At 39.0% G+C, this 16,582-nt stretch overlaps 1 protein-coding gene across 2 annotated transcripts in view; it reads left to right on the plus strand.

The window, feature by feature from the left end:
• Positions 1-16,582, plus strand: part of LOC139958973 (uncharacterized) — a 51,620-nt gene that overhangs the window by 7,757 nt on the left and 27,281 nt on the right. The window contains exons 6-21 of one of the 2 annotated variants that reach the window (XM_071956436.1): positions 689-850; positions 2,971-3,011; positions 3,461-3,531; positions 5,097-5,349; positions 6,079-6,300; positions 7,442-7,666; positions 8,394-8,510; positions 9,124-9,246; positions 9,711-9,833; positions 10,771-10,890; positions 12,679-12,831; positions 12,957-13,115; positions 13,537-13,680; positions 14,536-14,655; positions 15,162-15,432; positions 15,737-16,291. In XM_071956436.1, the coding sequence (XP_071812537.1) occupies positions 689-850; positions 2,971-3,011; positions 3,461-3,531; positions 5,097-5,349; positions 6,079-6,300; positions 7,442-7,666; positions 8,394-8,510; positions 9,124-9,246; positions 9,711-9,833; positions 10,771-10,890; positions 12,679-12,831; positions 12,957-13,115; positions 13,537-13,680; positions 14,536-14,655; positions 15,162-15,430 (2,302 nt within the window). In that variant the 3' untranslated portion in view covers positions 15,431-15,432; positions 15,737-16,291. Of the gene's footprint in view, positions 1-688; positions 851-2,970; positions 3,012-3,460; positions 3,532-5,096; positions 5,350-6,078; positions 6,301-7,441; positions 7,667-8,393; positions 8,511-9,123; positions 9,247-9,710; positions 9,834-10,770; positions 10,891-12,678; positions 12,832-12,956; positions 13,116-13,536; positions 13,681-14,535; positions 14,656-15,161; positions 15,433-15,736; positions 16,292-16,582 lie in introns of those variants that run through there. The other variant, XM_071956437.1, reaches the window with a different exon arrangement.

Here is a 16,582-nt window from a genome sequence, read left to right on the forward strand (position 1 = left end):
TTCAACTTTATAAGCTTATCTGTATACTTGTCATATGTTTTGGTAAAGGTAATAGCGATATCCATGGCTATAAAACAAAATGTTTACTTTGGTGTTCACTTTAGTATGATATCCAGATCTCGATACTGCTATTTCCCTTTACAGTAAGTACAATTTGTGATATGTCTATGTGTAGTTGGTATTCACTGTACAGAATAGGAAAAGCTTCTTTACATATCAAAGAGGATAAAGTTGTCTTCTCATCGGTCCATCACAAAGTTGAGGCGAATATTATCTTGGAATGTTCCTTTAATAAAAGTTATTGTTTATTGTTTATGCTATTCTTTTATTCCCTTTCCATTGTTGCCTTTTTGTCTTTTCGTTTTTGGAAACCACACCACACATGTGGAGGAAAAATCTGTGTTGTAATTTGTTCATTATAGATTCCCTGTTATTGATAACTTTAATGTCTTGTGGACTGCTCCTTTAAGCAAAACTACTGACCATTTCTACTCTTCTCTTCTATCTATATATTTTTTTCTCGTTTTTTTTCTTCTTGTTTTTCTCTCTTTTGTTCTTCTGAGAAAAAGCTTGATTTTGCATTAATTTTTACTATTTTCCATAGGGAACAAACAATGTTTGAGGTATCTTTATTTTAAAATGTTCATAGTTGTGTATCTGTAATTAATATGTTTCTATACTTTAACAGCATCGTGGCAATCAATACTGTTTCTCCACTGGGTGTAACCACCTCTTCCGTTCAACAAGTCCCAGGTTCTGATCTTGCCTACTTCATCGACGTCACGTTTACATCAACTGACGCCCTACAAATGCAACAGATCTTTTGTTTTGTGGCAGAAGACAACGGAGGGTAAAATGAATCACGCTTTTTATCTTCTGTTCATTCATACTTAGTAAAGATTCCTAAATCTTATTGGTCCATTCAGGTCAGCTGACCGTGGTTGATCCTGTGAGTAACGCACGGTAAAATTACGGGGCATCACTTTAATAAATCTTTGGTTATATGTAACCAAAAATGTTTTGCTTTATGATTTTTCCCCCACACAAATGGTAGTGTATGAATGAACGGAGTTAATCAACGGTCTAGCGTGCGTTACTCACATGATTAATGCACTCCGGGTGTTAATGCTATCGCTGGATGCACTCGGGCTCCGCCCTCGTGCATCGCTTGCATTATCCCCCGATCGTGCATTAATCCTGTGAGTAACGCACGCTAGACCGTTGATTAACCCCTTATTTTTTTTTCTCTCTTTCTTTGTTTCATCATAACTGAATATAAATTTTGAAGACAATTTCAAGAGCCGATTACTCTATGTACATTCATAACTTGGCCGACATGTGTTTTGCCATCTCGCGAAGGTGTCAGTTCTGAGGTGAATCGTGGGGCACTGATTTGTATTCTTTAAAAGAGGCGGGGGAGAGGGGGGTAGGGTGACATTGTATAACTGACAAAAGGCTATTCCAGAGGGTTTAATTATTAATGATGAATTCCCCGAAAACTTCAAAACAACAGAAAATTGACATTTGAAACTTACCAAACTGAAAGCCTCCAAAGTTTTTAACAATTCGCACATGGTCACAGATTCACTCTGTCCAGACGGCCCAAATTATTTCTAGAGCCTCTATCGCTGAGTCCTGCTCCCAAAAAAGAAGCCTTAAAGCCATTGCAAAATAACAATATTTCAGACCGTTACCATTTTAGACCATTTACCTAAATAAATGTAGGGTCACCAAGCATGTTGTAGTGTGATTAACAACGGAGCGTTAGAGAATTCAAGCGATTTACTAAGTAAATAACTAAGAGCTTGATTGATAGGCAAGCCCGGGTCACATCTGCGCGATTCAACACGCGATTCAACTCGCAACTAAAATCACGCGAATCAGAAAAGTTGCTTCAAAGAAGTTGCGCTGATTAGGACATTGCTCTATTGCAAATCAACCCAAATCGACGGCGCAACTTTTATTGCGCAACAAGTTGATACCCGTGTCTAACTACGCGATTCAACCTTCAATTGTATTGCGAGTTGAATCGCGTGTTGAATCGCGAGGATGTGACCCGGGCTTTAGTCGCATTTACTCCTAATCTGTAAATAAGTTAATGAGTGGATCGAAACAATACAAGTCTTAATCAGTGTAAGAAATTTGGTCTGGTAAAAACAAGCCTTATTTTGAACACCTATACAGATTTCGCAAATAGGTATCTGTACAATATGTAGAATATGGGTACAGAGTGAATATGTGACGTCAAAACCATCTTCTTACTGCTAAACAATTCTGGAGCTTGTTGTAAACTTTTCAAATGTCATTTTCTCTCAACTTGTAAATCAGATATGTATATGCTTTGGTGAAGTGTTGCTTTTGTATTTTTTTCGGATTATCTATCATTAATATGGAAAAAAAAATCTGGAGAATTCTTGAGTGTCATGGATGGTCGGATGGGTGTAATGGGGGTTGGGAAAGGGGATCCGCCTCTGACTTGAGACTAATTTGAATAAGCATTGTTTATCTTCAAAACATGTACCAGTAGAGAACAAGAATATTCAAGAATTTTGAAATTCAATTCACCCAGTTGGGACAATTTTTTCTATACTGTAGTTTTATGTCCAGCTTCAGAGCACTCGTATTGTCAACACGAGCAGTATGAATATCATGTTTTTATCAGATCAAGGATAGGAACTGTTTGTACTGTCAATACCAGTGCTTTTGAAGCATGATATTGGAGTACAGTTTAGAGAGGTATTAGCATTAGGAAATTGTACCAACTGGCTGTTCAACATGTGTAGCGCTTGTTTGTATCTGTCATGGATTCATTAACATGGACTCTTTAATTTCATCTCTGTGTATAAGTTTAAAGTTAGCGGGTCGTTTAATTGATATAAGAGGCGTCTTTCTCAAAAGCAAACTGTGGATGAGGGTTCATGATCATATAATTTCAATTAATGACATTTTCCCAAACTGTTCGATTCTCAGACTAACGAGTGAGCAGAGATGTATTTTCCTAGTCACCGCAAGTAAGTGTGTGGTTTATTATTCCTTTAAATGCTGATTTCATCGTTTCTCATGAATATATAACATGGAAGCATCCATTGGGGGGGGGGGTGGCGTTTAATGAACATTTTTAATTTAATTTAATTCTTTGTTCTAAAATAAGTTTTCGACAATGAAATCCTTATTTGAAATTAATCTTAAACAAATAATCAAACTATAATAACTTACAATGTAATGTGATTTAATGATCGAAAATATTTATCAAAATCAACTAAATAATATATCTGCTTTAACGATATATTTGCGATAAAGCATTATGGTGAATTACCGCCACGTCTGTTATAAATTGTATTCATGTAGACTATTGACATTGCTATTAACATTTCCACGAGATTCATTAACAAATTAATCTGTGATTTAAAAAGAAAAGAAAAGTTGTACCTTAATGTTTGCATTTCATGATAATCAACAGCGCAGCCACCGGTCCCAGTGTCTCTAACTGTTGACAGTAATAACGTGTTAACCATTGAAGTTGATACACAGGTAGGTAGCGATTTTCTAACATTCATCAAGGTACGCCCTTTCGCCACTTCCCGTCGTTCGTTTTACAGGTCGGGTCCCTGGGCCAGAGAATCATTGATTGCACTAAACGGTCAGAGAGAAACCAAAATCTCATTTTACCTATAGATTGAGCACTGTGGCGGTAGAATGGCCCAAGCATGATTAGGCCTGTAGTATAGTTTAACAATTTTACCAACGGGTACCAATTTGATCTCTCCATTAACCGCGACACATTGTTTCTGACATTGCACGTAGATGTCTTTTGACTTGGAAATTTTGACTTAATTGGACTTTGTTCTCCTATTAGACCTGTTAAATCAATCATTGGGTTAACTTTATTTGGTATACTAACCTGTCAAGAACAAAATCGGAACAAGACATGCCGCGCTCGTTGACTAACAGAGGCTGGTGTCACTATAGATCCAACATAATTATAGGCTATATGATTCCATTTCTTGATTGAGGGATATAGACTATAGTTTTGCATGGTTTATCATCCCTGTATCTCTAACCATCACTGCAGCTGTCTATAGAAAAATTTCAAATATCCCTAGCTAATGTGCCTTTTGAGACTAAAGATATATATCCAGTTGCGTGAACAGAATTTCAAAGGTATACGGGGGGTGGGGGGGGGTAGGGCAGGTAAATTCCACATTTTCTCCGACTGATTAACACAGGGGGCGGAACTTTTGTAGAATATCCAGAGGCCACTAGATAGTAGGCCGATCTTTTTTTTCGCGAGCCGGACTGAAATTATTTCGCGGGTCGGATTTGACCTGCGGGTCGCCTATCCTATTATATCGTCTTCGTATAGGGAGCCCGTCACTTTGAGACGCGATTCAATTCTAAATGTGTGTTGTGTTGTACTTTTCAGACTTTAGTCTTTATGTTTGAAACAATGTATTTCACTTCTAATAACACTTTGTAGCGACGTAGTCTTATCAATTCTGTATGTATTGATTCAATATATCACCTCCAAAGATGACTGACGTGTGTGGGATGTTGCCTTGCGGGGCCTAATCTGAAGTTACATAAATAAAAAAGATAATTGTATTTCATGGCTTAAAGTCTGTTGTGTCATACGAAACTGATGATATAACAGCACATGGGCAGATCCAAGTGCGGGTGGGTAGGACCAGTCCCCTCTTCCGACAGTTTCGGCCACTAATTATTAAATGCAATAAATTTCTTAAAACTTGGAACACGGTAAAAAAAAACAAGCTTGAAAGCTTTGCAGTTGGGGAATTCCTTACCTTTTAGGGATGTTTTATATGCACCGCAATATTACGGTGGTCATATGTCTCTCGGGTCCCCTCCTCCCAGAAATCCTGGATTTCAAAGTTTTAAATCCAGAACTTAGGACGGGGATGGGTGCGTGCATGGGTGGCGAAAGAGTAGTCCCTGTGGCGTGTCGCGATTATGGCGCACGTGTAGTTAATGCACCACCAATATATGTTTTGAAATGTGTTTAAATTTCACAAAATGCCACTGTTAAAAAAAATCATTTGATATTATTTATAATTATATATATTTCATTTTTATACAAGGTTACGACGCCAGGGTCTCAAAAGCTCATCTCCATTATGTCTGCCACTACTGGACAGGAGGTCTTCTCCGTCGATACGTCCATTGATGCAACAGTCAGTGCGGATGGTAACGCCATCTTGGTTCAACTGCCTGCTGCCCTTCCATCAGATACATTCCGTGCGAATTTAAGGAGAGGCGTCTTCGAGTCCAACGATTTTTGTGGTGTCGAGAACGAGCCTGTGATTGCGCCCATCGTTGTGGGAACACCTATGGGTAAGATGAAGAGTTTATAGTAAAATCATGTCGGTTATGATGCGGCGGCTGCTGCTGCTGCTGCTGATATTGATGACGTTGACGATGAGGTTGACGATGACCATGATGTTGACAGTGACGATGACGATGGCGATGACGTTGACAATGATATTGACGATGACAACAGCGATGGCGTTGTCTATGACAGTTTGATGACGATGACGACGACGTGACGACGACGAAAATGATATTGACGACGTTGACGTTGACGAAAACGATGACGATGACGATGACATTGAGGTTAACGATGACCATAACGTTGACCTTGACGATGACGATTGCGATGACGTTGACAATGATATTGACGATGACAAACGACGATAGCGTTGTCGATGAAGATTTGATGACGATGACGATGACGACGACGACGACGACGTTCAAGGATTGTTGGTTCGATTCCTGCCTAGTCTATTACGTTGTGTCCTTCGGCAAGATGCTTTATCTCACTTGCCTCTCTCCACCCAGTGTTTAAATGGGTACCTGTGAGGTAACTTGTCATTAGGCGCATTATATAACTGCTGCCGACTGGAGGGATTGTCTCTGGGACAGGTTATCATTGACCAGGGGTAGTATACCATCTGTAAGGCGCTTTGAGACCTATCGCTGGTATAAAGCGCTATATAAAAAGCAAATATTATTATTATTATTATGATCCTGTTCTAATACTCCTACTTTGTGTATCTTTTGTAGTTGGAGGAGACTGCCCAATGAATATCAACGTAATACTTACCAATAACGAGAACGTGGGTTTCGTCAGCTGGACTGTACCGAGCCCGCCGGTCGGTAGCCGACAGTTAGCAGGCCCTGTGGTGACCCAAGGGTTTTACCCAGCAGGCACTAATAACACGATTCGATACATTTATCAAAATGCAACCAGCGATTACGAATTTTGTGAATTTAACGTAACAGTTGGTAAGTGTTTGGCAACAAAACGTTTGAGATTCACATTAATATACGATTTTTGCCGTCTTTTCTGGTAAATTAGTGGATATGATTCTCTCCTGCCTGATAAATTCAATCAAACATTGTCGTTCAATAGATTGAAATGTCAAGAAAATTCTAAATTTTCCGATAGCTAATTGCATGTAGTCAATCTGAGTAATTTGCGAGAATATGATAATATGATAAATATGCCTGATAGACTCAAATGAAGACAGTTTGAGAAAACCAAAATAAACAAACAAAAAAACACCGCAAGCAACTGCTTAAAACTGACATGTTTCAAGTTTGAAACATGTTTTGGCCTGAACATCGTCCAACTTCGTCATATCTTAAATAATATTGTTAATTCGTCTGTCTTGTGACATCGTGTGACGTCACACCTGTACGTAAGGTTGTTTTAAGAGGGTGAAATGCATATGAAAATATTTTCTACCAGTTAGCTTTCACATGGGAATTAAAATTGACATTATTAATAGTGGCAGGATAAATTAAAAGAAGTTTAAATGTTAAGATACAGTTCGAATAAATACCCATGAGTCTCATTGACAAGCAACTTGTAACGTTTATTTGGAACACTCCGGACATACCACTAAATAACTTGAACTGGCGTAATGACTTTCCTTATCTAGTTTCGATATATAACTATAACCAATTCCTTTAATATTCCCCATGCGGTTACCTTCTGAAGCTATTAACAGAAGATATTAACATACAGACATATTTACACTCAAACAGCCTGGATGTAAAGGCGACTGGAGTTAAAAGTGGATATGGTTATAAGAAAGAAGTGTTCAGTTCCTGTTAAATATTATCATCACTATAGCAACTCATATAAATGCCGTGTATTCCGGTAATAACTTCCACACACCCATCTCTATTATGGTGACGACCATAACCCCTTTCACATGAATTATACATCAGGTACGTTATATTCACACATTCTTTGTCAATAATTTTACTCAGTCAAAGAAACAAACAGATTGAACATTTCTGGTATAAGTACAATACATCGACCGTCACTTTAATTCGACTTTCTGATATCAATTTCAGTGCGCAGATGAAAATGAATATTCATTAATTTTCGGAAAATTCAATCACTTTCATAAAACAGGACCAAACCCACACCCATGCCCAGAAAACATGGTGGTCAGATCTCTCCGGGGAACTGGAGGCACAATCGTCACGTGGGCTGAACCAGCATCACGTGACCGTATCATAAGTGCCCCGGTACCTTCGGGATCATTCTTGACTCCAGGGATCACGTGTGTCTCATACGCCTTCAACAGCACCCTTGGATTTGTGGATTCCTGTACCTTTGATGTTGAGGTTGTTGAAGGTATATCTGTAATTATTGATTCTTTTTAGTAATTTACATTTAGTTACGTGGTTGTTGGTTACGTCATTACTTGAAGACAACAACTGAGGCGACGCAAGAAGTTTCAAGTTAATAAAAGGTTTATTTAAAAGTGCGAAAAAAAGTGGCTTTCCTCGAGTTCATTTTGAGACAGAATCGAGGATCGGCTCAGCTTGGATTATCTCTCTCACAGTCTAAGAGGTCTATACACAACAACGTCAATATCATACAGGAACACTAACTGCGGTATTTCGATGAAGGAAAGTATAGAGAAGTGATCGTAAAGTTGAAAACTGAAAGAAACTTAAGCGGAAATATTTACAGGAATCTTAACGTTCTGGGGTTTTCTTTCTGGGATATCTAAAATTACCACGTGCAATAAAGCATACGAATATTATTTATGACATTATACAAAATACAATATACCGAGATATATATATGCAGATAAAATGGCAGTACCGGTATGTCATGAAAACTGAGAATTGAAGCCCAGTTTTTAATCTCATTGACGAGTTGAAATATGGTTACACGTTTACATTGTATCACTTTCATATATATGAACTATGTGCAAATCTAAGTCGTCTAAACTGTGGTTTTACAAATATTGCAAGATATTACCTTTTTTTTTAATTTAACTCATCTCTCGTTTTGGTAAAATTGAAATTGAAATGTTTGTGTTTGTTTAGTTATTTATATTTACCATTTTCAGTGTCTCCTTGTGATGACGAACCCTGTAATAACGATGGCGTATGCATTGCAACGGGTGTAGACGCTTTTCAGTGTATATGTGAGCCACAGTGCTATATTGGACCAGCTTGTGAAATAGGTAAATGTTAAATTCATGTCAATGATGCAACACGACCTTCATAAAATAAATGCTCAAGAATGTTTGCGTGATGGTATTATGTTATGTACATCTGTGCTTCTAATAAGGAACCTACAGAATATTTTGGAGTTGCCCGTAAAATGTTAATATAAACGAGCCAGGGGTAATGGGGAGGGGAGGGATATGGGGAAGGGAGGGGTAAGGGGAGGTGAGAAGGTTCTGTATACGTTTCGAATATAGCTTAAACCTATAGTTGAGTTGTCGGTACATAGCTTCAGTATGTGGCACCATTTTGCACTTTTTATGGCAGATCATACATCATAGTGCATTTTCCGAAAGGGAGGGGAACGCCATATCCATTTGCAGTTAACCTCCACTAAGGTTCCACCTGACACTCCAACATGACACGTTCTCTAATGAACTTCGACGGAAGTGGCATAGCACACACGATCAGGTCAATAATTTGAAACTACATCAAAGCTATAGAGAAACAGTAGAGCCCCCTCCCTCCCTCCAACTCCACCTATAGTGCCCTTAGTCATGCATATTCATAATACATTTGCATAGTACTTTCATTATATTGTACTCAGAGTTATATTTGTTTCTTCTATAGAAATCCATGCCTGTGTTAGTGATCCATGTATGAACGGCGGTACCTGTGAACTGGTAGGCGGATCTTGTTCAGTTTATTACTGCGAATGTCCACCTTGCTATACAGGACCAACTTGTGAAACCGGTAAGTAGAACTCAAAGTAACTAGATCAAAACTATGTAAGAGAAAAGGGAACACAGAAAACACGGAAATAAACTTACAACAAACTGAAATGATAGCCCTTAAATTATATTATTATATATGATAGCCCAATATTTCAAGGGATAAAACAAGATGATAAACTTTTGATCGGTTAAGAGCTTTCAGAATTCCAGCGTTTAGGACGAATGCAGTATATATCCTTTCAGACAAGCTGTGAAGCTATATATTTATATATATATATATATATATATATATATATATATATATATATATATATATATATATATATATATATATATATTTATATTAGATGTATATGTAACGTTAAAGTATCCTAAAAACGTTTATTTCTGCAGCAGCATGCATCTCCATGCGACTATATCTCTTCGATGGAACAAGGATGTCACTTCTATTTATTTATTTCAGTTATTTGTTTGTATTTACAGCCATCGACCCATGTGCGAACAGCCTCTGCAAGAATGGTTCCGAGTGTGTTCCAATGGAAGGATCGTGTGAAAGCTACACATGTGAATGTGAAGACTGTGTCTTTGGAGCTTTCTGCGAATTTGGTAATTATAGGCTTACTTAACATGTTTAGTTTTAATCTGTATTTGACAATCACACCACCCTCAAACCACCCCCCCTTCAACCCCCCCCCCCCTCGACAGCTTTGAAAGTCATGCCTGGACAGGGTTGCAACCATCATCCTTTGTACTGGAGTGGCTAAGATGTAGAGCCGTCCAGGGGGTATCCGGGGAGGGTTCTCCGAGTAGGGGGATACGGGGTGGGATATACGGGGAGGGTGAACGTGATATGCCCCTCCCCTGAAGCATACGTGGTTATGCACCAGTGCCTTGATATTCCATCGAGGCGGTTAATTCTATCAACATAAACTTATTACACACTACTGTTCTACTTACTTTTCTTCATATATCGTCTCTTCTCTCTACTCTGGTGACGATATTCACAGAGGGGGTGGGCGGGGGGGGGGGGGGGGTGGGGTCAGAGGTATATACCCCAAACAAGCCGCAAGTTCTCAACATGGGCGTCGAGGGTAGGATTGTCCCCTTGAATTGACAAATATGTCACCGGGTTTCCACTTTGTAATCTTCATTGAACCTTACTTATTATTTGAGATACTGATGATACACCATTCTTTATCCCATATTTCATTGGGCCTTCTAATTAAACCCTGGTCCGGGCCGTAGCTCACTGGTTCCCCTTGCCTCTCGTCAAGCCTGATTCTCGGTGTGCAAAGGTCGTAAGATATAAAGTCGGCTGGCTCAGAATAGACTCATCGAAGAGATACAACCAAATGAATTGCAGGCCCATTATTTTGGCATGGAGCCAATTCAATCAAGGGTTTATATACCGTTGAACAATGTCCGAGTAAACTGAGTATTCAAACATAGACAAGGCATATACTTTACGTGTACGCAATTAGTACAGAATATCAAACTGTTACAAAATAGAATATCATTTTGTTTTATTTTGTTACTATTCCAGAGGTACCCAATCCGTGCCAATTTGATCCGTGCGAAAACGGATTCACTTGTGCTATGAATTCTGATAACTGCTATGGGTACATTTGCCTATCGGATAAACCAGACCCATCCTGTGCATCAGGTGAGGCAATTATGCATACAATTATGGGACTCATCATTTCATGTATATAGTAATCCAATCAACAACTTCGCATATTGTGCGCCTATGGTGGGCCTATAGTACCATCAGTTCTGAAATCGACATATGTCGTATTGATTGGCGTATGTCAGTTTCTCGTGCTCTGACTGTACATAAGCGTCATGTGTAAGAGAAATCGACATCTATATACGATGTCCCAACAAATGACATTTTCTCGTGTCCTCATTGGTTCATTCAAATTCTAAGGCTCCGATTGGAAGAAATCGGCATATGTCGAATTAAATTGATGTTTATCAGTTTCACGCGATCTAATTGGAGGATTTTGTCACATTTTAGCTCTTAACACTCATGAATGAAGGAAACTGGCACATGTGAAAGAAATCGACTTCTCGCACATTTTTGCGGACCGAACTGGTCCATACATTAAAGGTATGACGTCATGTGCTTATACCTGATGGAGAAGCCTTGTTGTGACCATGGGCGGCGATCCGTACTTCCGAGTGGGGGGATATGACCTTGTTGACTAAGCGTAGCGCCACCATGGGTTGGCGCGAAGCGTACAAGAAAATTTTGGAATTAACAAACCCTCTAGATGGCCGGAAACGGCACTTCCCGAGGTTTCCAAGCGCATATACCCAACTTTAAAATAGGGATGTCATGTCCGAAATATCTCATAATCAGGATCCAAAATACTTTTTTTTTTAATTTCGGGTGTTATTTTGGGAAAATTGCCCCTGTCAATCTTGTTTCAGGCGCAACGTTAGAATGTTCGAGAGCTCTTTTATATTATTCGATGAAGAAAATGGCCTCATGCAGGCTATTATAGGCCTATACACATGCAATACACAATTACACATAGTTACATTCCTAGGTACCGATTGCTAGGGCATCCAGGTGAAACGTGTATTAAGCATTACCCTGGTAACATGAGATTCTCAGCTGTTCGAGGGAACATGTGCGTGTGTAGGCCTACTATATAGGGCCTATATGAGTACTATGAGGGTGCATATATGTACTATATCAATACCGTGGGCGCAATAATACATTTTGTTGTTATAGGGCCAATGAAGCCTACAGTCAACTATTCTTGCTTTATAAAGACGCTTTATTTGAAAAGATCGCACTGCGTTTATGATAGGCGAGAAATGAAGCTAAAAAAGAGCCGTACATTAACGATGATGCATAAATGTAGGCATGGAAATATTCTTATCCCTGGCATTTGGTGGGGGGGATATGGTGTATTACATCCCCTCCACCCATTTTCATGGGGGGATATATCCCCCCTTCCCCCCCAGGATCGCCGCCCATGGTTGTGACACATGTATAAAATAGACCGTGACAGCAGATCAGTTTATAAGTACCTACGAGGAATTTTCCTTTTTCACAAACGAATTTCTTAATCGGCTTAAATCACCTTCAATTCTCCCAATTATTTACACCATCATCAGTATAGTGAACTTATCTTCTTCAATATCCATGCATCTAAAAACAGAATGATGATGCCTGAAATCACTCCCCCAGAAAGCACTTCATCAGTCCCATTTAGGACGATATCTCAACAATGCATGGTTATATTATAACTTTTCAGGCCGATGTACACTACTCTAGTTGTATGTATTGTACCTATTATAATACAGTTTCTATTGAAGGTAAGGCTACATTACAGGAATTACTGTAGGGGTTTAATTGTACATATAGTTCATATTCGAAATAACTGGTTTTTCTCTTCCTTGATCACTGCCTTTTTTCCTTTCCGTGTTTCCTTCCCAGGTGGAATCGAAATCCCGGTCACAGACAAATGTTTGAGTTCTCCTTGTAAGAACTTTGGAGTTTGTATCCCGACGAAATCGTGGGGAGAAGAGGGAGGCTTTACCTGCATCTGCGCTGAAGGTTATGGAGGCTACCTTTGTGATGAAGAAATAGGTAGGTTGTCGTCGAATTCTGCCAAAAATATATAAAGATATATATATATATATATATATATATATATAGTAGCAAGTATACGCATACGTCAACCATTTTATATCTGCTATATCTGTTCTTTGTAGAAGACAACCCAGACATTCAGAGTTGCTCCAATACCACCTGCTTGAACAACGCCACCTGTTTTAATAGTTACACCTCCTTCCATGGTGAAGACGTGCAGTGTGAGTACACCTGTGTATGTGAAGATGGTTACTGGGGACCTGATTGCGCTAAACCAGCTGGTAAGCATACAGTATAAGATTAAGCAAGCAAAAGTTCCAAGTACGATATATGTCAAGTATAAACTTTAAGATATAGGGCTACATGCAAGACAATCAAGTGTATGTGTAAGTGTGTATGTATGTGGTTGTCTGTCGGTAATGGTAGATGATGCTTAGCCCCCCCCACCACCCCCAACCACCCCCCAACCCCCCCCCCCCCACCGCAGGGTTCCCTCTAGTTGCTGCCTTATTTCACCCGTAGGTCAACCCTACCTCACACAAGGTCACGATCTAGTATCCATGGTCGAACTCTCTCCCGTACATGACTATACTATACCGGCAAGCTCGCTATCGTGAACTTGCGAAATAAATTTTACTTGAACGCAAATGATCTCGTTTTTACTTTTGAGCTTTCTTTCTCTAACTTCTTCTTCTTTACTAGGAAAGTACAATCCATGTGCTACCTATGATGAACCTTGTTTGAATGGAGGTATTTGCAGGGACATTTTCATCAGTCCCAGGAATGACCGAAACTTAGTCTGCGATTGCGCCGCTGGGTATGGAGGACATAGATGCGAAATTGAAAGTAAGTTGATTAAATAGCGCCAAAATGTGTTTCATGGTAGTATTCTTTTGCTAGATAAGTAGAATGCAGTTTACGTTTGTCCATGCACCCATGAAAAATAGCGCCAAAATGTGTTTCATGGTAGTATACTTTAGCTCGATAAGTAGAATCAGGGAGTTGTTCCATAACAACTCCCTGCAGGTAGAAGGCAGTATACGTTTGTCATGCATGCTCACATGAAAGGGTAATACTCACTTGGTTCAAAATTGCCTTTCAGTCAAAATATCAAAAATCCGTGGAAACAAAAAACTCTTACATTTACTTTATAAATCGAGAGTTCCGACACAAGCAAATATGTTAATAGATCTAAGATGGATTGACGGCATTGCCATATCTATGTTTGAATATAGGATACCCTGTATGTGCAAAATGATCCACACATTCCATAAAAAACTTAAAAATAATCTAAGCAATTTAAAACATAATGACGGAAAATTGTGGGAAACAATTTTAGAGTTGTGTGTTTAACATGTCACACTTTGACTGTCTGCTAAAAATGACGTGCACGTGAATTTGAATGTAATTTATAATTCTGTCTCCTCAAATTCTGTGTTGACAAAATATCTTAAAAAGCGGTTTTGGTATCTCAGTTTTCTCTCCCTAAATAAGACCTGTCCGAGTTAACATGAAGCATGTACCACAATATTATTTAGTATAGTTACTTATTGTTCAAGAACTGTGGAGGGGTGGGGGTGGGGGAATGACATCATATGTGGGGTTTGTGAATCAATCTTACTCCCCCACCCCCACCCCCACCTCCCGCTTTATCTTTATCATCCAATTAAAATGCTGTTGTTTTTTTTCTTCCTTAAACAGTGGACGATCGCTGCGCCAGTCAGCCTTGTATGAACGATGGAACTTGTACACGATTCGGAACATTCTTCAAATGTACATGCGCTTCAGGTTTCTATGGACTCACTTGCGAAGATCAATTCGGTAAGAAACTCTAAAATGATGTGATTTCAGTTACAGACTGAGTGAGAGAGGTCGATAAACAGCTCAATAAGTCGGGGAATTGTAATAACGATTCTACCGTGTCTGTCCCTATACCTCGCGCTCGTCTGTTTAATGTCTGCAAAATGTATTTATCCAACAGAGTATCATTTCTCGTTGAGAAGAACATGCCCCCCCCCCCCCACACACACACACCCTCACCACCTTCGGAATCCATACTTGTGTTTCCTATTGATCGATTGGTGGAGTTACCTTCCTGAAATGTTTCTTGCAGCTTGCAGCTTGGCAGTCAGAAATTATATCAAAATGGACCATTTTGAGCCATATCGATCACTTTGGTATAGTAGTGTTAATTATGGAACGATAATTCTACAGAACTGTGTTAATTGTGTCATACCAATTTTTGTTTTATTTGAATAGGACAGCAACGTCATGAGACTGCAATTATAATTTATGACTTAATCTTTCTGATAATTCATCTACCATAGTTGACGCAACCCCTCCTCTTGTGTTGAACTGCCCCACCCCCATTATCGTGACCAGTGACGTTCCCGTGGCGGTACCATGGTTTATGCCTACCGTATTGGACTTCGATAGCAGCGTTCCAGTGAGAATGGTCTCTGCCAATGCTTCCCCTGGGGCAGTCTACAACCCTGGCCATTTCCAATCTGTTGAGCTTGTCTTTGCAGACATTGATGGGAACGAAGCCACATGCGAGTTTTGGATTTATGTGGAGCCAATTACACTCCCATTTTAAAGGTACGATACTCTCCCATTTTCCTTCTCCTCCACTCACCCACTTTCCCACTTTCCCACTCTCCCCCACTCCTCATATAAACTATGTGGTGACAATATGACGAAATGCACATAAGGAGCCTTCTGACGGAAAGGAAATAAGGGATGCATGAGATTAATATCTACCGCGATTTGCTAATGTACCCTACGTCTCCATGACTACGTCAACATGACTACATCACCATGACTACATAATATACTACGTCAGTCATGGAAAGCGATATTTTACTAGAATATAATTCCTTTTTTGCTTTACTTTTTCTTTCAGGATCATGATCTCGCCGTGGCTTAAAACCCTACTGCAGAAGTTGACCCCCTCAACCTATATTTTTTTATTCTTCTTATATATACTCAGAAATGTTGTTGTTTTACATATACCAAATTGTTTTTGGCAAGTATTGCCTTAAAATTGCTTACAAATATGATACGGAAGCAAAAGTATGTTTGATCAAACAAAAAAATTTTCTTTTACTTTTCCCTTTCGAAATTACTCCCTCAACGAGGAAATGAATCGATTTGTGATCGATGTTTTCGGAAAAATGTAGTAAGATGGAAACATATAAAACAAATGAGCATACATAGTAATTGTGACCCTATTTGCCATGTACTCGGTCTAGATAGTGACTAATAGCTTAATTGCGCTTATGTCATACTAACGCTATCTGGCAAATCTCTCACAGAATCATGGATAAGTCATGTAAATGACTATAATTATGAAAGCAACTACTTTCAATGAGAATATACATAGTAATTGTGACCATATTTGCCATGTACTCGGTCTATATAGCAACTACTAGCGTAATTTAGCTTATGTCAAAGTAACGCTACCTGGCGTAATCATGGATAAGTCATGTAATTACTTTAATTATGAAAGCAACTCTACTTTCAATGAGAATATACATAGTAATATAGTGACCATATTTGCCATGCATTTGCCATAAATCTCTCACGGAATCATGGATAATCCATGTTGTTACAACATTTTAAATAATTTCTTAATAATTCCCATACTTTTTATTTCCACATTTATAGATATTATAATACCTCATTTGGTATGCACTGGTCTATTTAGTAACTATAACGCTTGAGAGAGCTATTCATAGAGACGCAACCA

Source organism: Apostichopus japonicus, chromosome 18 (assembly GCF_037975245.1).
Source record: "Apostichopus japonicus isolate 1M-3 chromosome 18, ASM3797524v1, whole genome shotgun sequence".
NCBI lineage: Eukaryota > Metazoa > Echinodermata > Holothuroidea > Aspidochirotida > Stichopodidae > Apostichopus > Apostichopus japonicus.